The sequence below is a fragment of the Elgaria multicarinata genome, chromosome 2 (genome assembly GCF_023053635.1).
Source record: "Elgaria multicarinata webbii isolate HBS135686 ecotype San Diego chromosome 2, rElgMul1.1.pri, whole genome shotgun sequence".
Classification (NCBI taxonomy): domain Eukaryota; kingdom Metazoa; phylum Chordata; class Lepidosauria; order Squamata; family Anguidae; genus Elgaria; species Elgaria multicarinata.
The window spans coordinates 151,223,768-151,248,949 of NC_086172.1; the positions used below are offsets into that span (position 1 = coordinate 151,223,768).

The window sequence follows — 25,182 nt, forward strand, 5'->3', positions numbered from 1 at the left end:
TTAAAATTGTTTCCTGGACATATGAACTGATAGTAAATCCTGTTTAGCCCATCTGCCTGTCCTACATTCCAGCAGTGAATATGTCAGTGGCAGGTGACATTTTGATAATGGTATTTACAGAAGGAACACAATTACTTTCAGCTAAAACAACACAGACAGACCACTAATCATTTGGAGGAACATCTTAAAGCAGCTTTGTTTACAACAATGCCATCAATGCCAGTCACCCCTTTCCCCAGGAGACAATTCCAATTAAAATCAGAATATAAAATCCACAGTGTGCCTCTAGACTAAGAAACGAATCTATTAGAAGAGACATTGGCTAACTCTCCCTAAGTCTGCATTTCAGTCTCAAACCTTTGCTAAAAGAGAACACATCTTGGCTGTAAGCTGGTGTCAAAGATAGGCATGGTTGGCTGGGCCAGCCCTACCATTACGCAGGGTGAGGCAGTCACCTCAGGCAGCAGACATTGGGCAGCAGCAAGGTGTTCAAGGAGAGAACAGAGTTCCTAGCAGCCCACTCTGAGCACTGTAATTTAGTCTGCTGCCTTCATCTTTGTAAACCACCCAGAGAGCTTTGGCTATGGGGTGGTATATAAACAATAATAATAATAATAATTTATTATTTATTTATTACACTTATATACCGCCCCCATAGCTAGGGCTCTCTGGGCGGTTTACAGAAATTCTAAAATTAAGATAAAAACAAGTATACAAAATTTAAAATTCTAAAACACAGAACATATACACATAAAGCATTAAAAACTGTTAAAATGCAAAACATGTGGGTGATTAAGATGTGCTGCCATATGCCTGGACAAAGAGGAAAGTCTTAACCTGGTGCTGGAAAGATAGCAGCGTTGGTGCCAGGCGAGCCTCGTCAGGGAGATCATTCCATAGTCTGGGGGCCACCACTGAAAAGGCCCTATCCCTCGTTGCCACACTCCGAGCATCTCTCGGAGTAGGCACCCAGAGGAGGACCTTAGATGTTGAATGTAGTGACTGGGTATATTCACGTCGGGAGAGGCATTCCGTCAGGTATTGTGGTCCCAAGCCATGTAAGGCTTTATAGGTCAAAACCAGCACCTTGAATTGGGCATTATAATAATAATAATAATGTAGCACAGTGAAGAACGTTGTCCTATCATTAGTGTTGGAGACAGATTCATCCGCCAGTCCGGTCAGCTTTCATACATGGAATGGGACGGGGCGCCATTTTATCCTTTACCTCCAGGTAGCAAAATGTCTTGGGTTGGGTTGATAGTAGGGCACCTGCCAAGACCCACACCCCAGCAGGGGCCAGCTGACAAGAGACCCAAGGCTTACTCTTCTGCTTCACCATTGAAGCATGCCTGTTCACCGGTTTCACACTGTGGTGGTGATAAGAAGGAGCAGGAAATGCCACTGCATACTTGCTCACTGGCTGTCAAGCAAACATGTAATAGCAATGATGAGAAAGAGGAGGAGGAGCAATAACAGCTGGTGACAATGGCAGCAAGAAAGCCGACTCAATGCGGGACAGGGGCCACTGAAAATGTCTTGCCCAAGTGTCCTCAAAGAGCTGGAGCCGGCACTGCTATTAAGGATAAGGCCAAAGCTCATTTGCTTTACATGGAGGTCCCAGATTCAACCCCCAAGAACTCAGGCAGCTGAGCTGAAACACTGGACATCAACTGCTAGTCAGAGCAACAACACTGCAGTATTAGATTAGTAGTCCATTTCTGGTATAAGGCAGCTTCATATGTTCACTCAGTGAGTATAAGATACAACCAAAATAGAGCACAAGGCACACAACTACTATAGTATGAATATTAAAGTCAAAGACAGGGTGAACAGATATAACAAACCGAGAGTTTTATAACAAGAACAAAAATTCAACAATATTGTAACAAAAACAATCTTTAGCAGATAGCATAAAAGTTATAAACAACTGCAATGTTGTACAATTGTAATAATAATCAACAGTATTGAGAGGTGGATAGGTCTCTTCAATACTTCAATAAACTATACAATATAATGTAGTTACAATAGGAATCTACAGTGCAAAGACACAAAATAGTCTCTTCAGTGTTTATGGACCTTTTTAACAGGTACCAGTTTAAAAATCCTGTTTTCGCGAGTTGCTTTGTCAGAGACACACCATCTATAGGGCTAATGCCTTGGAGAAAAGGGGAGAGTTCAAATCTCCATTCCATGTGTAATCACTTGAAAACCCGGCCATACGCCTCAAGCAGAATATTCTTAATGAGCAGGTGAGTACAACATCAACTAATGAGATGCATGTGGCAAACAGCCAATCGGCCTGTTCAGATAACATGCTGAGCCATGGTTAAGCTGCTAACCTTTTGCAGCAAATAGTTAGTGAGCATGTTTAAACTGTGATTGTGTAGCCACCATGGTTAGGAATGGTTCACAAAACACCCTAAGTAGGGTGACCATATGAAAAGGAGGACAGGGCTCCTGTATCTTTAACAGTTGTACTGAAAAGGGGATTTCAGCAGGTGTCATTTGTATATATGGGGAACCTGGGGAAATTTCCTCTTCATCACAGCAATTAAAGCTGCAGGTGCCCTGCCCTCTTTTAAATCTGGTCACTCTAGTATAGCTCCTGCAGCTTTAACTGTTGTGATAAAGAGGAAATGTCACCAGGTTCTCCATATATACAAATAACACCTGCTGAAATTCCCCTTTCTAGGCAACTGTTAAAGATACAGGAGCCCTGTCCTCCTTTTCATATGGTCACCCTAACCCTAAGTAATTTTTCACATGACACACTAAACCATAATGTTTAGCTCAAAATGCTTAACCACTGTAGCTCAGCGGGCTGGTTGAACAGTGTCACTGTAGAACAGCCGCTGCAGACAAAAGTTTCTGTTATCACTTTGTATTACTTCAAATACAACATGTTTAGGGTTTTATAGACTCTCCCGCTAAAGGAATGGCTTCAGTCAGCAGAACAGGGAGGGAGCAAATTTTGAGGGTGCACAGAAGGCTGCAGAGGACATCTGCAGTCTTCTGTACACCCTCAAAATTTGCTTGCGCGTTGGGGGAGCCTTCGTTGGGCTACACAACGAAGGGGAGAAGGAGACAGTCCCATTGTGCAAACAGAAGTCTGCCCATGCGCTGCTGAATATCACCTTTAACAGACACACCTCAGACAATTCAGTTGCAAGTAGTCAATTGATGTCATCAGGGAAAAAGATGTCAAGGTGATGTAAATGCATTTGTGATGTTTTAATTCATGTTACATGAGTTCTGGCAAAACAGGTAATCCACTTCCATGATGGAAGCCATGTTCCTGAAGGAAAGGCAAAACAACAACAACAACCCAGGAGCATTGTCCTATTCATATTGTTCTCAGGCCAAATTAGAATTGGATCACCCTTTGAAAGTTCCATATGAGAACAACATTCAGGTGAATTCTATAATGGTTAAGATGCAAATGAAGCCTCCATAATCTTGCCAAACAGGATGGAGCCATTTAGTATTCTTTCTGCCCTCCTAATGCAGTGCTACCCAGCCTCTTATCCCCAGAGAGACATTTGAGGAAGCAATACTAGGCTTGAAGACTCCAGCTGCTGAGGCAGAAAAACCAAGGAGGCAGGAAGAGCATGTTAAAGCTTCGGGCAGTATCTAAATGACATTGCTCTAGTGGAAACTAGGTTCTGAACTACATGCAACAGGAGAATCAAACTAAAGTTATGTTTGCAGAATCGCAGTGCACAAGTGGTTGTGCATTCTAAGTGTGGTCACACTAGGGTGACCATATGTAAAGGAGGACAGGGTTCCTGTATCTTTAACAGTTGCATAGAAAAGGGAACTTCAGCAGGTGGCATTTGTATATTTGGAGAACCTGGTGAAATTCCCTCTTCATCACCACAGTTAAAGCTGCAGGAGCTATACTAGAGTGACCAGATTTTAAAAAGAGCTGGGCACCTGCAGCTTTAACTGTGGTGATGAAGAGAAAATTTCATCAGGTTCTCCATAAATACAAATGACACCTGCTGAAATTTCCTTTTCAATACAACTGTTACAAGATACAGAAGCCCTGTCCTTTTCATATGGTCACCCTAGGTCACACCACAGATTTGTATAAAGACACCATGAATCTACTTTTGGTTTCATCCCTGAATTAAGATCTGAGAATTACATGAAGAGTGCTTCCTTTCCTGTTTTTCCACTCCATAACCTCTAGGTAGCACTGTAGCATAGTGGAACAGAAGTGAAACTGGAGGGTCACAACATCTAAAGAACTGTAAACAAACATGAGTTGGGAATGATGATGAATACACAATAAATCCTTCATGCAGAAGAGCTCCAAGTCAAGCCTGCACTCCCACTTGCTCTCCGCCAGCACAGTAGAACATGGAAGCCTGTATATGTAGTGTCAGTGCCCATTAGTGTGCCTTCACTTTTTAGGATCGAAGGAGACATGACTTTAAATTTGTGTCTAACAGCTATGACTTTTTAAAGTTTTACTCTAGAATAGGCACAGGAGGGCTAATCCAGATCTTAAGTCCCCTTATCTCCCCATGCTAGGTTCCAATTCAGATTACTTTGATGATGATAATGATGATGATGATGATGATGATGATGATGATGATGATGAAAGACATAGCTGCTAGATACATATTTAAAGTCACGTCTGCTTGGCCTGTTACCTTTTGCACACTTTGCAAATAGGTTTGCCACAGCTGCCCTAGTCATTCAAACTGGTAAGATTCTTTCAGTCTTCTTCTTCAAATATTTTAGAGGATGACAAGAAAGAAAAATAAGAAATAATAGTTTAACTCAATCACCACTGACAGCTTAAGAAGCAATGGATTTAAACTAAAGGAGGAAAAGAAGCTATAGGCTGGGAACAAGAGCATGGATCAGACTGCCTACAAATGTTGTGGAATCTCTTTCCTAGGATCAGACCCTGGCTTATTATCCTGATTTGTTAACTGGCATTAAGCCAGAGGTCAGATATTACGCCAATATCTCCGTGCTGGAGCCAGCATGCCAAGAGGACGGGGGAAAGGGAGTGAGGAACGTGCCGCCATGGTTTCAAAAACCATGTTTTATGAAGCCATGGACAAATATTTGAATGCAGCCAATATTTGATTGTGGTCAAATAATAGACTGTAAAGAATTGATTAGCAAGCCAGTCTTACCTAGATGGGCCGGCAACTGTAGAGGGCAGCGACATGTGATTTTTGAGGAATATATGAGCTGGATATTGGGTAGCACCACCTTGTGACCATATGATGGCACTGCAATTCAGAATGTACAAGAAAGAAGATCAGATTCATGTTGTGGTCAACTGTGCAGAAGTGCCAGGTAGGAAGGATGGGTATCTTGTCCTTTCCCTTGTGTTTCAGGCCACCTGACCTATTTCTGACTCCATCACAGGTTTTGTACCCGAACAATACTTGCTATAATGGATTACATGGATCAACATACTAGGCATGCTGAAGGCAGAAATCCTCATGACGCTTTGGCATGCATTGATAACAGTGCTATGATTATGATAAGGCTTTGTTGAAAACAGCAACAACTAACACCATTAATATTTTCAATTATTTTTTCCCTAATTAGTCTTGAACATATTTCATTTTCATTTCATTTCTTATTTATATCTTGCTTTTCCTTCCCAAAGGAAGCCCAAAACATCTAACAAAATGGAGCGGAGGATGACGACACACCAATACAAGCAATATATTTATAGGTTGCATCTGAGACGAGCCATGCACCGATGGAATAGAAACTACTAGCAGAATGGATTTCCCTTCTCCCCTGCAGTCCCCTAATCCTGCTCTGGAAGATTGGTGGACCATCTAAAGCAGCAAGGGGGTAAGTCTGCTTATACAAAATTAAATTTAGCCCTATATCCCATCTACATGAACAGACTGAAAATTTTGCTGCCCTTGGAAATCTCCATGGGCTCCTCCCTTAAACTGCATCCCTGCGGTGTTTAAGTTTTACTTTCTTAACTATTTGGGAGAGCATGACTTGCTACTAAAATGAATTCTTCTCTAAACAAATTTGATCTCAGGGTGAGCCATCATATTACAAAATTTGTCTACATTTGTCTGTAGGATTTGTCTACATTAAGAGTAAGATTTATTTATTTATTTATTTAAAAGGAAGAACCCTACATGTTTGGCAATCAAAGTGTGCAAAGAGGTTGTGGGGAACAGGGCGATCCAGAAGTAGTAACAGGGAGGTATTACACATCCTCCTAATCGTTCACGGATTTGGGTGGGAGAACGAACATGCTGCTCAATCAATCAAATGAAGTTTGAGGAATGTGACAGCCAGGCTCCCTCATTAGAAAAAGAAAAATGCTGCCAGGGTCCTCTCCTATCCCAAAATACATGGGTGCTGAACTACTAATTGCTGTCAGAGCCACAGCAACCCAACAAAAGGCTGCAAGCATTATGGTTGATTCATCGAGGTCATGATCTGAAAGGAGGCTGGGGCCAAATAAATCCCCCCTCACAGCTACACCAACAGTTTAATGAAGATGTGCTCAGTCACCCTTGTTAACAGAGATTACGAGGGAGAAGGGCTGCTCTACTGCTTTTTCAGCAAAGGCACAATGGAAGCTAATTTCAAAGCACTCTTTAAAATTCATAACTGTGCCACAGAGTTCATCCACCGGTTAAGAGACAGAGTGAAGTAGGAATAGAAAATAGGGAACCCTCTGCCTTTTAAAGGGTCTTTATTCACCTGCAGTCCTGTTTGATAACTGGGAAAAAATAGCAGACTGTGATACATTTACTTGGGCAATGGGGTCACCAGAGAAATACTTTTTATTATGCCAGCTGAGATGTTTTCCAAGCTTCTAATGAGAAAGGAGCACTGCTCTTCTCAAAAAATTACATATCATGAGAAGAAAATAGCTTCAATGTGATGACAATGTGTTATAAATGGATTTGTTAAAATCAAGCAATTATGAATGAGAAACAAATAACTTTAAGGGTTGTATCCAGTGATAGTCTTGCTTAGAGTAGACCCACTGAAATGAAAAGGCCTTAAGTTAGAGTAACATTGGATATAATCCTACGAAAACAAAGGTTCGCTGCTGCCATTGGCTCAACCATTTTCAGTTTCCAGTAAGAGCTCATCCTACAATTTATCTTATCTCCTTAGCACAAGGCCCCATAAGATATCACAAAACAAAGAACTAGAAACCTTCAATCAATTAAATCTGCATAAGTTTGCAGATAAGAACAATATGCTTTTTCTTTAGAACTACTTTTCTAGATGACGCATGCAGTATCACAGCAAGTACCATCTTAAGAGAGAAATCTCCCTGATTAATTTGTGGTGTGTCTACCCCAAAACGACTCCTATGGTACTTGAACATCAGACTGCATCAATCAATAAACAGATATCCTAATCATGTCTCATGAGAAGGAATCCCATGAGAAGGAATCCATTCATTCTGTTCATCTGTACGGTTCTGACATGCAGTCTTTACCAGAGCAGCATAGGAAGCCTCCATGAGGAAATAGGTCCAATGTTCTTGTGGTGTGGGGGTGGGGGGTATTTTGAGTGATCAGAAAACACCCTGGGGAAGAAATGGAAAGAAAGCTGGGTTTGATGCTAAGATTCATAGCCGTCATGAAACACGCCTTTCATGCTTCCTGAGAAGGTATGTACACCATTAGGGATTATCTTAAATAGCAAGTTTAGTATGGAATCTACCCTACTTTTGCTGTCACCAGATATGTGACATGAGCACACTGAAATTAATTCTGCATCACTGGGTGCGGTCGGATGACACTTTAGTCCATGGAGTGTGAATAGTGCAGAGGCCATCAGTGGGGAAGGAAGCATCGTGTCTGGGTCCTGCTCCAGCTGAGAGCCCCCTCCCTCCTGCTACCAACTGTCACTGCTGAACTTTGTAACTCAGAATCCAAAAAGGCTCTCAAAGCGACTTACAAAAATATTTCTTAAGCCAGTCCCTGCCCACAGGCGTACAATCTAAAAAACATGACACAAAAGGAAAGAGGATTGGGAGGGAGTGGGGGGGGGAGGAAAGAAAGGCAAATTCAGGCACTAGATTCTTAATCCATCATATCACTAAAACAACATTCACACACACCCCAAATTTAAATTCTATAAAAGGCAGGAATCCAGAGCACAGCGCAGGAGAGAGGTGCGGGGAAGAAGGTCTAGTAGATCCACATGGGCTATTTAATCGTTGGTCTCATGCTTCTATCTGCAGAGATGGGGCAAGCAGAATGAGAGGCAATTGACAGACTGCAGACCATGTACAGACCCAGGCCATAGCTAGACCTAAGGTTTATCCCTGGATCGTCCAGGGGTCAAACCTGTTCATCTAGGTGACACACAGGGGATCCAGTGCTCAGGCAGGGGCGAACCCTGGATGATCCCAGGATAAACCTTAGGTCTAGCAATGGCCCCAGTTAGGGATGCGAGAACCAGCAATTCTTGAACTCACCTATTTACTTTGAAAACAAAAATGGATGCAAGCCGAAATGAGATTCAACCTGTTTTTCAGCTCATTTCTGTATGCATTTTTCAAAAATGTGCATTTCACTAATGACTAAAGCATTTTACAAACAAACAAACAAACAAACAAACACTTTTTTCGAACTGGATCTCAAATCTGGGAATTTCCAAACATTTCTTGAACAAAAGCTTGTGTTCATGTTTAGGATTGTGAATGCAATTGGTTCGTATGATTTGCAGACAGAAATTAAATTCTCATACATCTCTAGTCCCAGTTGGGTTGGGGAAAGGAAACACCAGAGGGAAAAACAACCAAAGAAAGAGACATGGGCAGGTGCAGGCACACGGCGAGTTCACCAGTTGCTTCATCCCTAAGGCAAGAGATTGATGCAAAGACTTTAGGACTATAAACCAAGATTGTGGCACTCATCACATCCCCTTTACAGGGTATGCTTGTAAAACACACCAAGCTGCTTTTACATATTTCACAAAAGGGAGAGGTGTGTGTGTGTGTGGCGGGGGCTGGGGGCTGGGAGAATAAGCAATAGTTTCTGCAAAAGAAAATGCGGGCTTGTTTCACCCTCTGAAGAGACTAAGAGCTGAAAAGGTTTGCAGGGAATTCTGCTGATCTCCAAGGATACCCCATAGTTCACACTGATATTACGTTGCTTGAGGCAACGGAGCCTCTGCAAACAAATCAGCCCAGGAGGAGGAGAAGAAATGAGTTCATGAAAGCAAAGCCTCCAGAGCCCCCGAGTTCTTTTGTGCAAAGTTTCCCAACCAGATCCTAATACTGTATGGTTAGAGAACACCCAGCCACAAAGGAGGCATTGCAAAGCACTCTGGGGAAATCTAACTGCCCCACTTTCAGAGCCAAGACTTTTCACAGTATGGGAGACATCTATTTTGCAGGGCTTTGAAATGGGACTGGAGCACACACACATACACAAACAGACAAACAAAACAGTTGTGTGCACCTCACTGTAACACACAGTTCTTAATCCTTATATACAGATAGTGTTTACTTTCTCACTGAGTTTTGCCTTTTGGAATTCCTGTCTCTTATTTGTAGCGTGAGCATTCAGGTTTCAATAGCTTTTCACCAAAGCACATTTAGAGCTGATCTACTTGATTGTTAGAAGGCTTTCAGGATTCCTTTTGAATTCATATATAATGCTCAGTACATGTCATCTACTTGAACAGAGACACTGAAACCAAGTCTGAATAGCAAAGTGTCTTGTACGTTGTAGAGCGCATGTGCATGAGTGCATGAAGGAGTGTGTGGGTAGTTTTTTTTACAGTGAATTTCCAGAATTTGGTAGTTATTGACAATCTTAGATTAAATCGGTGCATGCAAGCACATCTATATATCCCCTTCTCTGTATTTTCTCCCTTGATAGGGAACTAACCACACCTTCAGGGTGGGGATTAGATTAGATTAGGAAAGTGGCAAAGAGGGGAAAGAGTTTACACCTTTCCTCATTTGTCACTGTCCGAGCAGACTAGCAACCTCCCGCGGCTGCATTTGAAATTTTTAAAAATGAGAAATTCACGTTTGGCTTTCTTTGTGTGACAAAAGAACACCAATTTAGATAGTCACATAAAAGCAATTTGTGAGCACTTACCAGTTTAGATCTGGAAAATAGACACATGCAACAGTGAATGCTTGGAGTTTGGGGAAGGGTCACAGCTCAGTGGTAGAGCACATGTTTTGCATGCAGGAGGTCCCAGGTTCAATCCTGAGCATCTCCAGGTAGTGATGAAAAACTCCTCCCTGAAACCCTGGAGAGCTGCTGCCAGTCAGTGTCAACAATACTGAACTAGATGAACCAATGCTTTGACTCCATTTAAGGCCGCTTTCTATGCTCTGTCTCATGACATAATTTCATTTTTAAAATAAAATAACCCATTTTGTAAGCTCTTTGATGGAGCAGGCTCAGGACTCCTGCCTGGTCTACTATCTTATCCACATTCTTCAGTCTCCTTCCCCAAACTGTCTTCTCCTTTTCCCTTTTATCATGTGACTTGCATTTAAAGCCATGCTCATGCGAATAATTAATTCAATTTAATGCAGCCATAATTATTTAAACTCCTAGTTGAGGGGTAGGCAAGCATTTAGGGCTGCAAGCACATTTGGCAATTTGAAAAACTGTCCTGGGCACCATCACAAAATGGCTACCATGGGAGGCATGGCAAAGGACAAGTAATCTGTCCAAACGATGGAGTACAAGGCAGATGTGGGGCCTATGCCCCAACTCACTAAGCAACTGAATTCAAAGCATGAGTAGACATGCTTAGGATGAGTGCTGGCTCCAGGTTTTCGAGGGCCCTTGGGTAAGACGCCCTCATTGGGGGCCCTTCTGCAGTGAGGCTACCTTCTCGGTGCCATTGTCTGCAGCTACTATTGTTCCTCATCCCCTTTCTCATCATTGCTACCACTGACTTGCTTGAGAAGCAGAGAGCCAGTGAGCAAATGCATCGTGTCATCTACTGTTCTTCCTTTTCTCCACCACGGTAGGCCAGGCTAGAGCAAGAGGCAGGTCAACAAGCAGGTTGCCATGGTGAAGAGGAGTCAGCCCCTTCTGGGGTGTGGGCCCTCGGCACATGCCCCACTATGCTTACTCTTGACACCGGCCCTACTTACAAGGCTGCTTTATGTTTGAAGGTTCTGTTCTGCACAATCTATATTCCCACGATAACATCAGCAACTTTCTACGCTCTCCGGTTTCCATATCCTTGCACATCATCATTGAAAGCAGTCAGGGGTTAAATTGCCTGCATTTATGCCATTCATGCACATCTATTAAATTAAATCTTTGCTTCAAAATCTGCTTCAGGACATTTCAGGAAATTACAGTGGTGCACTTTTTAATTTCCATCCCCGTTTCTGAGGTTCTGCGATAAGTATCAGCAGACCTCAAGGCTGGAGCAAGTAGGTGTCTGTGTTGGTGCCTATCTTCTCCAATGATACCTGGAGCTCCAATTTCAAACCAATTGGTGATTTTAGCCAGAATCCCACGGGCAAAATACAATGCTTTATACTCCCCTCTTGTGTGAGTGAGGTGTTTAATGAGAAAGGAAAGCAGAAATGTTACAGATAATCCTTGCGTTCTGGAAAATATGCACCAGGGGTATTAAACCTCAGGACCGTGGGCCAAATCTTGCCCTTCAGGGTGTCCCAGGTGGCCACAATCCCTTCCCCTGTTCCAAGCCCCTTTTCTCCAATTGTTTGGTGGTTTCCTGGTGGCTCTGATGTCCATAGAGGTGCGCAAGGGGTGTGCCGGGTATACCCAGGCATACCCTAATGTCTCAAACCATAAGCGCCAAATTGGATGGCCATTGAGTAGGGATCCAGACTCAGCAGGAGCAGTCCTCCGCTGCCTTTGCTCTCGGCAGCAGGAGCAAAAAGGAACTGCTCTGCTGGGATCCACACTTCAAAGAGGATAGGAGGAAGGGCCTCGGAGGCTAATATCACCTCTTAAGCCCCTCTTCTGGCCAGTGTCACTACAAAACCCCACCAATGCTGGGACTTGAGGAGCATCTCCTCATTTCCCCCTCCTCACCTGCAATGGCCCTCCTGTGGTCAGGCAAGCCAGACGCCGAGTAGGGCATCAGTGTCTACAGCAGTGTTTAATAAATAAATGAATAAAAATAATGTCCTTTATGATTGAGTATTCAATAAACATTCACTTTTTTAAAAAAAAATCCCTGGGTGCACACGCCAATGAAATGTGCTGCACACGCCTATGCTGATGTCAATGGGGCGGTGAATTGGCACCAGGTTTTAGTCCCCCACCCAAAGAAATAGGTTCTGAACCAATTCCTCCAAATAGATTCTGAATCTTGGATAGCTCCACTGACATCACAGCCACCAGCTTCCACTGGCTTTGGTGGAGTGTTTTTCCCATTCTAAATGGTTGAGCGGCTTCTCCTAAGGCTTAGTTACTGGTGCTAAGAGCTTTAAGCTAAATGTGCTGGTATTTTTTAGTATTTTGGCCATCACTGGAATGTTCCCCCCACCCACCCCCAAGATCTTCTTCCAAATTGAATTTGACACCTGTGCTGAAAGAGAATCGACACCCCTGATCCGTATAAACAAACAATAATACAATCCATGACTCAGCTATAAATACAAATCATTTTTCTTCTTTGAGGACAGGACAAAATGTCCTTATTATTTAGATCAATGAACTTGTTTGTCACATTATTGTGAACAGGCTGGTTACACCCTAATATGCTGCTATGGTCTGGCTGGGGATGATAGGAGTTGTAGTTGGACATACCTAGAGGGCAGCAGGATGGGGAACACTAAGCATTAAAACCTCTAATATTTCTTCAGTGAATAGGCAAAAGCACAAACATCTGGAAGTGTGGTCACTTCTGTGTGAGTGCAGAAAAGGGCAATTAAAATGATCAAGCAGCTGGAACATCTTCCCTCCAGGGTCAGAGGCAGTAAGCCTGATTACACCAGTTTCTGGGGAACACGGGTGGGAGGGTGCTGTTGCACCATGTCCTGCTTGTGGGTTCCTGGTCGACAGCTTGTTGGCCATTGTGTGAATAAATGCTGAACTAGATGGACCCTTGGTCTGATCCAGCACAGCTCTTCTTATGTAAATACAGAGCTCATTGCATCTGCACACCCACTGAGATTCCTCTGAAACTTCCACTCTTAATAGCTAACCTTATGTTACCCACAATCTGATTTTAAACTCTCTCAAGTTTTTTTTAAAAATGCAAATGTTTGGGGAATTTGTTCTAAGAACTGCTCACACAAAATGTGAAAGGAGAGCAAGCATTTGTAACCCCACTGGTTGTTGTTTTTCTTCATTCATAGAGAACCAAATGATCACCACTAGGGCTGTGCAAAAGCCTCAGACAACACACAGGTTTGAGCAGACTATCTCCGCTTTGAAGATACTTGGAGCTCCTCTAAATCTGAGGTGACCTAGAGTGCAATCTTATGCATGTTTAGACAGAAAAAAATCTACAATTCCCAGCATGCCCCAGTCAGCCATGCTGGCTGGGGCATCCTGGGAGTTGTAGGGCCTTTTTCTGTCTAAGCATGTATAGGATTGCACTCTCAGTTTCAAAGTGGTCTGAGGTGAAGCAGGATGGTCACAAGGCTTTGGACCCACTGTGAATGTGGACATATTTTTTTGAGCCCCAAATTGATACTTTTGGGAATCTCTCAAAAAAGCTCTCCACCTGCTCCATAAATAGAAAATGCCAAGCTGTGGTGGGAGCACAGGAGGGGGTTATAGTTTTTTGGCTGACAGGTCTAGCTTCCAAATCAGGGAACGACTTTGCCAGAGCTCTCCTTCTAGTTTAAATCACAGTGGTCTTTGAAGCATCTAAAATTCTACGACATACATCAACGCTCATCATTAGCAACATTTCTTTTCCGGCGGGGGTTGGGGGTTGGGGGTGGAGAGGGAGAAGGAAAACTGGATAGGCGTTGCAACAGCCTCTATTTGCCCATCGAAGAACAAATCATTCAAGAGGAAGAGCCGCCAACATTTGAGCCCAAAGTTTCCCCCTTGACTCTCCCCGTCCCTTTTACGAGAGATCTGCTTCCAATTAGCTCCCTATGCTTAAAGAACACTTAGGCCTAAAATTGATCCTCTAAACCTCTCATCATTGCTGAACCACATTCTTCTGCTTCTTACCAGTATGATCTTCTCATCTTTTCCCAAGCTTTCAACGCGACCACATTAAGCTACAAAGAAGCAGTCCTCTCTTATTTCAGTGTGAGGAGCTCTCCCCTCCCCACCACCACTCACTGTGTGGTCCTGCCAATTTTGGGGCACAGAGCAGGATCACTGCTCGATTAGGAGGAAGGGAAACACCACCTTTGTGTGTACACTTGGCAAGACACATACTCCAACAGCCAGAGCACATGAAACGAGTTACGTACAAGGAATAGCAGTCAGTGCTACTGCAAAAGCCTCACTGAAAACCACATCAAAAGAGTGCAAGCTTCTCAGTCATGTATTTAATTCACCATGAGAAATTAGCTTACTGTGGGCATTTCTGCTCAGGGTAGTGCAAAGCTTTGGCTAGTCCTAGCTTGCTCTCATAGCTGTGAATCCTTGAGGACACCCCCAGCAACACCTTAGAAAATAGACTATCCTTTCATTGGGTTTTGCTCATATTTTCCAACTCCATACCTTGTTAGTCAAACCAAAAGGAAGATCCTTTCATACCCAGGGACTTAAAAGAGCTTTTCAGGGAGCTCAGTAGCTTGCCATCATGGACCTGAAAAATTTGCTGCCATGTTCTTCTTTTCCACCCAGCAATTAGATCCCAACACCAGAAGTAGAAGACCAAGAATTTCCATCAGCACTTTTACAAAGCAGCGTGACACAGCTGTGTTCTGCTTCAAACTCGCTCACTGAACTCTTGCCCGTCGCAAAGTTGTTTGACTTTCCACACTATATGACAAAGGGTCAAGAGCCAAAGTAAGCATGCCAAATCCTGTAAAGACATGAATCACTTTGCAAATCCTTCCCCAAATGTGCAAAGAGCCCTGCCTGCTCCACATGTCCCCATGGGTAATTCACCCATGAAGCTAAAGGGCTCAACCTAGGGCAGCTGAAACAGGTCACAGCTATTGCAGATGCTTTTGTGGTTCCAGAAACCTAGCAATGCACAAGAGCAATGCACTGGTTCCCCCAGAACTGTTGTTTTTAATTGGATACCGTTGTTTTTATACTGTTTATGTTTTTGGTGTTGGAGGAAAATTCTGAGTGCCGTGGACTGCAAGAAGATCAAACCAGTCCATACTCCAGGAAATAAAGCCAGACTGTTCACTTGAGGGAATGGTATTAAAGGCAAAACTGAAGTACTTTGGCCACATAATGAGAAGACAGGATACCCTGGAGAAGAGGCTGATGCTAGGGAAAGTGGAAGGCAAAAGGAAGAGGGGCCGACCAAGGGCAAGATGGATGGATGATATTCTGGAGGTGACAGACTTGACCTTGGGGGAGCTAGGGGTGGCGACAGCCGACAGAAAGCTCTGGCGTGGGCTGGTCCATGAAGTCATGAAGAGTCGGAAACGACTGAACGAATAAACAACAAAATACTTTTTAATGTTCGCTGTTTTTAACTTTTGTAAACCGCCCAGAGAGCTTTGGCTATGGGGCGGTATATAAATGTAATCGATCAGTCAATCAATCAATCAATCAAGAGTCCAGGTTTTAATTTGGTCACAACAATGAAAAAGAGTCAGCCTTCATGTCCTTTATCCTGAACATTTGCTCTCTACCTCCATACAGGAATCCAGCTTTAATTTCAACTTTCAACATGGAACCTTTTTCTTTTTTCTACTTTTTTTAAAAAAAGGGAACGCCTACCAATTTGTTTCTCTGCCTTTGGGCCAAAACAGACATAACACAGGGATCAGTGACTGGATGATGATGATGATTCTCCACCACTTTTAAAGCAGATGGGGTGTGTGGGGGGGCACTCTCAGATTTTGATTGAACAGCAATACTGGGTTGGAGGGCGTTTAATCCCATCACACACATACCAGCTCCTATTAGCCTTGCAGTAGAAAAAAAATACCTGCATGATGCAGGTACTGTATTTCCACCCCCATCTTCCAAGGAAGGGCTAAGAGCAGCTGGGGAGAATGATTTGGATTTGGGAGAAAGAGTTAAACACCTCCTTCGCCAGGGCTGCTACTCCAATGAAAATCTGAGCCCCTACAACAGCTGCTTTAAAGTCACAGGATGTGACTTGAGCCTTGGCATGCATGATTCTCCAGCTATGCCCACACATACACACACATACATCATGCCCACAAGTAGCTGTATATATGGAAGGGGAATAAAAAGCTGGATTGTGACTGGAAGGGGTGTCCAGTACCCCACACACTCAAAAGTCCCAATCCATTTCTCCCGATCCCAACCATTGCTTATTTATGGGGGTGGGAACTAGGGCTAAAGATGTGAATAATGTCACATCTAGCTTGGCCCTTAAAATAAAAAGGGGGGACCCTTTCCTGGGCATGGTACGAGCTGAAGGGTCTGGAAACCTTTAAAGTGGGGAAAATATTCAATTGTGAATGAAGGCAATGCAAATGCGCTGGAGCAGTGGTGATGTTCCAGCTACTATTTAAAGTGATTTGTAAAGCATGTATCAAAATACTCATAACTGGAAGAGGAACAGCAGCTTGAAGAATGTAGCTCTAAGAGAACTTAAGGTTGACTTACCTGTTTCTGTCTTGAAATAGGTTGATCAGGAATTATTGTAAATGGAGATTCTGACATTAACAATTTATTTGAAGAAATTCAGCCAATGAAAAGGGAAGGCAGTAAAGAGCTTGCTTACCCGTTGAGTCTGCCGCAGATTCTCTTCCACTGGTCAGCTCTTCTGTATTTATGGACTGAAGATCGGTATAGGAAGGAGTAACACTTGGGCTGTTAGTATTCTCAGAAGTAGTTGTCCAACTGCTGTCGGAGGCAAGAGGCTGTCTTTCAGAAGATCCCGAGGAGGGACAGGTCCAGCAGAATGTTTTTGGAGAAGAGGCTTAAAAAAAGAAAGAAATTTGTGGAACTAGATGTAACACAAGGGGTTCTGAAAGGGGGTGATCATGAGAGGGTTGGATGAAGCAAAATATCCCTGGAATGGAGTGTGTGTTTTCAAAAATATTCATGGCAAGTTTTCCTAAGGCAAGGAAATTCTGCTTGAGCTCCCTGCAGGGGTATTGTAGCTTACTCTTATAAATGTTGTTCAGTTGTTATCAAACAAACACTGGTAACACACATAACTATGAAAAATACGCACCTGCCTGTTCTGAAGTATGAGCCTGTTGCCAAGTGCAGCTTCATGTCAAATACACATGATGAAAAACACATACATGTGGTTAGTCACATATTAAAGTCTAACCAAAGGCCCATTTTGGATGATCATATAACCTGTGTGGGCCAACTTTGTGACTTGGCCTATTTTTTATTTTAAACTCTGCAAGCAATCAGTTCCAACCTCTGGCAAGAATTTGCTGCCTGGGGCAAAGGACCAGATGGCGCCCCTTCCCACTTTCCTTCAACGCTGGTGACAGGACCACATCCCCCACCACATCTGAAGACAGCATGTTGTCTTAGGGGACCGGCCATTTGGCACACAGCTCTCTCTCCTCAAACACCTTGCTACCACCTCCCAGCATCTGTCGCCTGAAGAAACCACCTCACTTTGCCTAATTGTAGCACCGGCCCTACCTGGTAGCCTGCTGGGTGGGGAAGAAAAGGTGGGGGGAGAGACAGACAGGCAGAAGGGATGTCAGAAAGAAAGAAAAAGAGAAAGAGAAAGGAGAGGTTTGGCAGAAAGAGGGAGAGGATACGGCTGAAAGAGAGAAAGAAGATGGCCTGCTCACTTTTGCCTCTGGCCACATCACCAGTGGCACACAGCCCCTGACAGATTACCCCCAAGGGAATGTGTCCCCCTCAGCTGAAGAAAGTTCCCTGCCCTGATCTAAACTGTAATTTGGTATCCTGGGCAGGATCTACACTACTGCTTGATAATAGTTTTGAAGTGCACTGACAACTGTTGGGGCCCATGACACATTCCATATACTGCTTTCAAACTGCTTTCAAAGTGTTATATCCTGCTTGGCGTAGATCTGGCCCTGGTTTGTTAACAAACCATCTACATACAGTTTTGTTCCTTGCAGTATGTCAGACTGCATATACAGAACCTACACAAGCACATCTTGTACAGATCTAGGCTCTGTGTGCACAGGAATGATCCATGCAAGGAGCGGAGAGGCCCATGATCCTTGTCTCTCCTCTCCACACGTTCATTCCACTTACATTTTCAGAGGCCACATTTGGATGACACAATAGTCAACCATGTGTTAATAGTGAACTCCATGAATGACTATTTGGGGGTACCCCCAATGTGACATGGTAATAGTCAACCATGGATTTGACTATTAACACTTGGTTGAGTATTGCTCGCCCTCCCCACCGAATGGCAGCACTGGTTCCCGCTTCCCATATTGGGACACCACAGAGAAAGACTCAGGAGAGCAGCCTGCCCCTTCGGCACAAAGAATCAACCGTTGACTATTGTGTCATCTGAACCCAGTCAACTTGTCTGAATAGGGCTATTCTTTTTCTAAAAACAAAACAAAACATACCCAAATATCACTAGGAAATCACAGTTAGAAGACTATGCTTTCACAATCTTTGAAACCAAGTTCTACTAGGGTGACCATATGAAAAGGAGGACAGGGCTCCTGTATCTTTAACAGTTGTATTGAAAAGGAAATTTCAGCAGGTGTCATTTGTATATATGGAGAACCTGGTGAAATTTTCTCTTCATCACAACAGTTAAAGCTGCAGGTGCCCTGCCCTCTTTTAAACCTGGTCACTCTAGTATAGCTCCTGGAGCTTTAACTGCTGTGATCAAGAGGGAGTTTCACCAGGTTCCCTATATATACAAATGACACCTGCTGAAATTCCCTTTTCTATGCAACTATTAAAGATACAGGAGCCCTGTCCTCCTTTTCATATGGTCACCCTAGTTCTAGCCAAAATGACTTGCTTGAGAAATTTATCTCCAGTTTATTTCAATTATGCTATATCCTTACCAAGAAAACCTATACTCAGAAGTAAGTCACAGTGAGTTAAATGGGACTCCCAGGTAACCATTTCTCTAGCACAAAGACAGTACCTTCACTAGGTTCTAATTTCAGTATTCCCCCAAGCTCTCTTGGTTTTGAATTATTGCTTTCCTTTTTTCTCAGCTGCATTATTCTCTTACTTAATGCTTTCTCATTTCAGAGCAGATAGCACAGGAAGCATCCTGTGAAGTTTACTCTATTGTGAAAATGCCTTCCCAAGGATGTGAGATAAAGTCCAAGTCACTTGAGCCGTTTTGAATCAGACTAAGTCCTTGAAAAGAATGTGGGCTAGATGTCACAAATCACAATAGCCCTTTTCTGCCTCTACATTTCATGCCTCGCTACATTCCAGGGTGCAGCTAAACCCAACGGCATATCTGATTGGCAACCTACTGACCTGAGACCTCAATGTGAGAGGCAACTTAAGTGGGGGAGATTTTAAGGCCCAATTCTTACGTTATCATTGCAGTGTGAGAGAGCTGTTTCCATATAATCCCGTTCAATGCTGAGTTGGTAACTAAGTTCATCAGAGTAATATGTGAGCTGTATGACTGATACGGTTATTTCCCATTCCATTATTACCCCTTCCTAGGATTTGTGTCATGTTCCAAGTTGTCATTCTTTGCATAACTACAAAAAATTGCTTGGGGTTTTAAACTTCTTTAAAAAAAATTTTTTTACAATTATTTAAAAAGGATTTATCTCCTGCCCTAGACTTTAAAGATTTTAAAACTCAGATATTAACATTAAATACAATATTTGTAAAATCTCACACAAAAGAAAAACCAATAAAAGGGACCATAGCACAGTGGTAGAGCACTGCAGGCATCTCCGGTTGTTGTTGTTTTTAAAAAAGGATGAGGTGAGCAGGTGAAGTGGAAGGCCTCCTTCTACTTGAAACCCTGGATAGCTGCTGCCAGCCAGCATCAGCAATACTGGGCTAGATATGGCAGAATCAGCAAGAATTAAAAAAACAAAAACAAAAAACTAATCATTCTTTAAAAGCTCTTTACTTGGTACCAAAAAGCTAGGGAAGAAGGCACTAGCCATGTGCCTCGAGGAAGAGCATTTTACTACTAGAGGGCCACCACCACCACTACCACCAAAAAGGACCCATCTCCAGTTGTTACTCTCGGCACCTTGTAGAGGCATCCTGAGTATTATAAAAGAGTGGGGAGTTAATACGAGAGTAAGCGGTCCTTCGGAAACTGGGCGGCAGCAAAGGGGTTGTGTCCTTCTGCTTTGCTTCTGCTTAGAGCGGCCACTTGCACATCACCAAGAAAGAGGAAATGTGTTACCCTAAAAAGGAGACCACAGATGTGCTGGTATGTGTGCATGTGTGGTGGGTGGGTGTAACCACATTTATAGAAGATTAATTAAAATAGAAATATTGTATGGCCCTCTTCAGACAACATGCTAAACCATGATGGTTAAGCGTTTCGAGCTAAATATTATGGCTTAGCGTGTCATGTGAACCATGACTTAATGTGTCATGTGAACAATTCCTAACCATGGTGACTACATAACCATGGTTTAAACATGCTCATTAACCACTTGCTGCAAAAAGGTTAGCGGCCTAACCATGGCTTAGCATGTTGTCTGAACAGTCTCTCTCTCTCTCTCTCTCTCTCTCTCTCTCTCTCTCTCTCTCACACACACACACACACACACACACACACACACACACACACCACAGTGGGGGGAAATATGGCCAGATGAACTGTATACCTGCTCAGACTACAATCCAGATCCTAATTGCTGATGGACAACTTCTCCTTCCTTATGGTTCTTTACCTTCAAACTGGAATTGGGCTGAGCAGCATGCGCAACTGGGGTGGGGGGCATGCAGGGGGAGGAGGCAGTTTTCCCTCTCAGATGAGCCATAATCCTTAGATCCTCAGCGTTCATTTTTTAAAAAAGCAAGTCTCTAGCGTTTGTAAAGCTCAGGATGCAAAGCAAAATGTGTAGGGACCATTCTGTCCATTTGTTTTCTTAGAAACCAGCCTGCTCCCACCTTTTTAGTGTTTTAGAGAATGAATGACGTCACAGCAATGACTGACACACCCATTGTCTGGAGAAGGAATCTCCTGGTTCATTTTAAAGCCATTTTTTTGGTCTTTCCTGGAGGGGAAGTGGTTGCTGCCACTTAGAAAATAATTCAGAAATCAAGGTTTTTCCTTTAGCTGTGATTGGCACTAGCACAGACAGCTCTTCCATGAGATGATTACATCCCTGGTCTCAGACAGCAAATCAGGAGGGAGGACAATAAGAACATAAGAAGAGCCACGCTGAACCAGACCAAGGGTCCATCTGGTCCAGCACTCTGTTCACACAGTGGCCAACCAGCTGTTGAACAGGAACCCATAGCCGAAGCCTGTGGCTACTCCCTTCTGTACCGCTTGTAATAGACTTAGTATAGGATGCCATTCCAACCTGTTTGTGCATGCTCTGGTGAAGTGCTGGTCCAGGGGGCATCTTCGAACTGGACCCACGTGCTGAAGGATGAAGGTAAGTCAGGCTTTGGAGATGGATGGTTATCAAGCAAACATACTGATACAGGGTCTGTAGCTGCTTTGTCCATCGCACCTCCCAGCTCAGGTTGTGGAAGCATCCGAAGATCTCCATCCAGGTTTTGGATGCCTTCAGAGGAAGTATCAGAGGAGGAAAGGAACTGCTCGACATGGCCTGCAATGAGAGCCACAATGTAAAAGGGAGTAACGTCACATCATACTAATAATTTGAGTTTTTAAAAAATGCTTTGCCCCTAGAAGTGCTACATCGCTGCTGCCAGTGGCAGGGGCTGCCCACACATGTGCCACCTGTGGCTGCTGTGGGCCACCGGCGCAAAGCCCATACTATCCATGGCCCCGTCCCCCCATTTTAACTTCATAACTGTCATTTGAAGTAGGTTATGCTGAGAGAGTGACTGGCAAGTTCACTCTGTGAGCTTCACGTCTGAATGTGGAACTGAACCCAGTTGTAAGTGCACCACTCTATTCACAACTTCACACTGGCTCATTAGTGTAAGAATACAATAGAGTAAGGCTTATTATTCGAGATCTTCAAGACTGATTTGGCTTATTTTTTGTTTTAAACTGGAGCTTGAGCAGTGTAGACATGCAGATAATTTTGAAAGTTCAAAAAAGTTCAAAGCTCAAGCTTTAATAGCAATTAATTTCCTCTGCACCAAAAAAGCAGGGCAGCCGGAGGGATGACGGAAAGCCCTTCTCGGCCAATCAGTGTAGCGTGAAGATGGGCCCTGGGTACAGCTGCTTGATTAGGCTGTCGCTGCCAGCAGGGAAGGAGAAGGGGAGGGAGGGGGTGGGGCCACACCACAAGCAAATTTCAGAGGTGGGATTCACTATACATGCGCCACATTTGCATGATTCATGAGCTCCTCTATGCTGAGGGGACTGATGGGCGAAAAAGTGGGAAAGGAGCAGGACTACTAGTGCCCAAGGTGACATGGGCTTTACTCAAGTGAGTGGAGAAGTCTGCACATGCTCATTACATGAGGATCTAGACTGGGGGGGGGAGTGCAATGTTACCTTTGATTAATTTATTTCGACGTATTGATGAGTTCAGACTGAGGAAGGAACTAACTCCTACCAGGCTTCATTTAATGCCATCTATTATTCTTGCTGGTAGAATAGCTAAGAGTGTAATCCTACAGGTTGCACTGCTGAGAGACAGGGGCTCCGAGTTCAGAACCCTCCACTTAGCCTATGACCTGCCAACAAGAGCCAGGCAGAGTGAGAGGACAGAGGTGTTTTTGCCTCCATTCCTCCACTGAAAATACGAAAAGTAACTAGATCGGCCTCTGAACCCATCTCTCGGATTTACCTTTCGGTGGGTGGGGAAGGGACTGGAGGGGCCACAGGATACTGTGTATCTTGGCCTCCCCTCCCCCCTCCCTACCCACCAGCACGCCCCTTTTCTCCCTCTCTGATTTCTCTTATAAGATTGCAGTAAGCGAAACTTTCTGTGGCAGCTGGGAGGGGGTCGGGGAGGGAAGATCCACAATCATATCCCCTTCTCTATGCTCATGGCTCTGTCTATGGCCATGGAGGAGGAGATCCACAGCATCCTATGGCGCCCCGGACTCTGTCTGGGATTGTTTTCCAATCTTTTGTCATTGTGATTCAGGTGAGGTTGAGAATCTTCCCCATTATATGTTTAATTGCTTTTTTAAACGCAAGATATTGGAGTGGGGGAGGGGAATCTTGTTGAATTGTTAAATAATGGAATTAAGTGGTTAGTTTACCAGAAGATAAGACATTTTGCTTTTCAATAAGGGCCTCAGGATTTTCAGAAGAGTTGCCACTTTCTTAATGGCACAAGCGAAGGCAAATGTAAAAGACTGTATTAGAAGTTCACTTGTTAATAATTTTGATTTTATCTTCCTATCTTTTAGCCTTGGTTTAGTTAATTGCCACTTATAAAAATGGAAATGGGAAACCAGTATCGCAGAATTTTAGATTTAATTTGAATCTGTCAGTCTTGGCTATATTAATTATTCTTACTGAACTATGTTTAATTTTGTTTACCTCTGTTTTATTTGCAATATATTGATTACTTTCTTTTCATTTTGATGACCTATGGGCATAAGTCATAAAACTGAACATGTGGCAACATTAGAATCTCGCCATGAAGCACCCCGACAGCAGGCTTTCTCTGTAGCAGCAGCCACCCTCTGGAAAACTCTCCCTTGTGCGGTTCAGACAACACAAAACGCAACATCTTTTAAATGCTTCCTGGAAACACACCTTAAACCATGGCTTCAGAAGACACCTTAAACCATGGCTTTAGCCACAGTGGCCGTAGCTAGACCTACCTCATAGTCCACAACAGAGGAGGGAAGATCTCGTGTTGTGATTAACACGAGATCCCTCCTCTGTTTACACGTGAGGCACGACAACCTCATGAGGAGAGGTGTCACGCCCACCATTTTGTGGTTGTTTTTTTAAAGAGGAAGGAACGCACGAACGCTCATGCGCTAAAGGTAAGGTTTTTTTAAAAAAAATAATTACTTTTCCCGCTCCCCCCACCCTACCCCCAATGGGCGCAGCTCTCGGCTCCGTGCGAGGAATCGTGCAGAGCCGGGTCAATCCGTGGCAACGGGCCACACGTTCCGCGGTCTCGGGCTCAGCCCAGGACCGCGGAAAAAGCAGGCCCAAAGGGGAGGGCGAGATCCTGGGGCAAGGGAGGGATTCATCCCTCCCTGATCCCGGGATCCCCTGTGCATCATGTGGACGCACAGGAACAATCCCGGGGTTCGCTCGGTCTAGCTAAAGCCAGTGACTAAGGCAAAAAGCCTCCTTATTCACCATAATTAAAGCTGTGGCCCTTTTCTCACAGGCTTTCCCTGGGCTGTAACTGCTGCTGGGTATTACTTTGGTTTCATGTAGAACTTTTAAGTTTTTATAGTTTTATATTGTGTCTTGTCATACTGTATTTTTTTAATTGTGAACTGCCTGGAGAGCCTTGGCTATTGGGCAGTATAAAAATGTAATGAATAAATAAATATTTCATCAGAATGAAGAGATTTACCCTGGGAAGTAACAGGCAGGTGGAGCCCATCACTGAAGGAGACCCACTCAGACTGCTGGGAAGCAATGGCGGTAGCCAGCGATGTCATGCTTGCTGCAGTCTTCTACTCATCTTCACATCACCAGCAGATCCTAAAGTCACTAGAGAACAGGCGGTCCAGCGTGCCGTAAAATTCTTTTTCTCATTTGAAACACAGCAGCTGTCAGGAAAATGACAAAGTTTAAGGATTTACACTTTGATTGTACAAATTATCTCATTTAACAATCAAACAAATGGAAGGAAAGGAATACATTAACATCTGATTTCGTCTACCATTCTGAATGACATTAACAACATTATAGCTATAAATTACCCATACCAATTACCTGTGCCATTTACAGTATGTCAGCATTGTTCTTTTCATTAATAGTTTCCACAGGGGTGGCTCACGTATGATTTACCTTTTATATTTTTAATCCGCCCAGTAACATTGGCCATTCTCTATACCCCCTCTTTTTGGTAAGGCTGCAGTGATGTATCACAGTTAGACCATGCAGATGTTA

At 43.6% G+C, this 25,182-nt stretch overlaps 1 protein-coding gene across 2 annotated transcripts in view; it reads right to left on the bottom strand.

The window, feature by feature from the left end:
* Positions 1 to 24,836, bottom strand: part of STON2 (stonin 2) — a 68,514-nt gene extending 43,678 nt beyond the window's left edge. The window contains exons 1-3 of one of the 2 annotated variants that reach the window (XM_063117934.1): positions 24,641 to 24,836; positions 21,524 to 21,775; positions 16,798 to 16,995 (exon numbers count right to left, since the gene is read on the bottom strand). In XM_063117934.1, the coding sequence (XP_062974004.1) occupies positions 16,798 to 16,995; positions 21,524 to 21,775; positions 24,641 to 24,728 (538 nt within the window). In that variant the 5' untranslated portion in view covers positions 24,729 to 24,836. Of the gene's footprint in view, positions 1 to 16,797; positions 16,996 to 21,523; positions 21,776 to 24,640 lie in introns of those variants that run through there. The other variant, XM_063117932.1, reaches the window with a different exon arrangement.
* Positions 24,837 to 25,182: the final 346 nt, after the last annotated feature.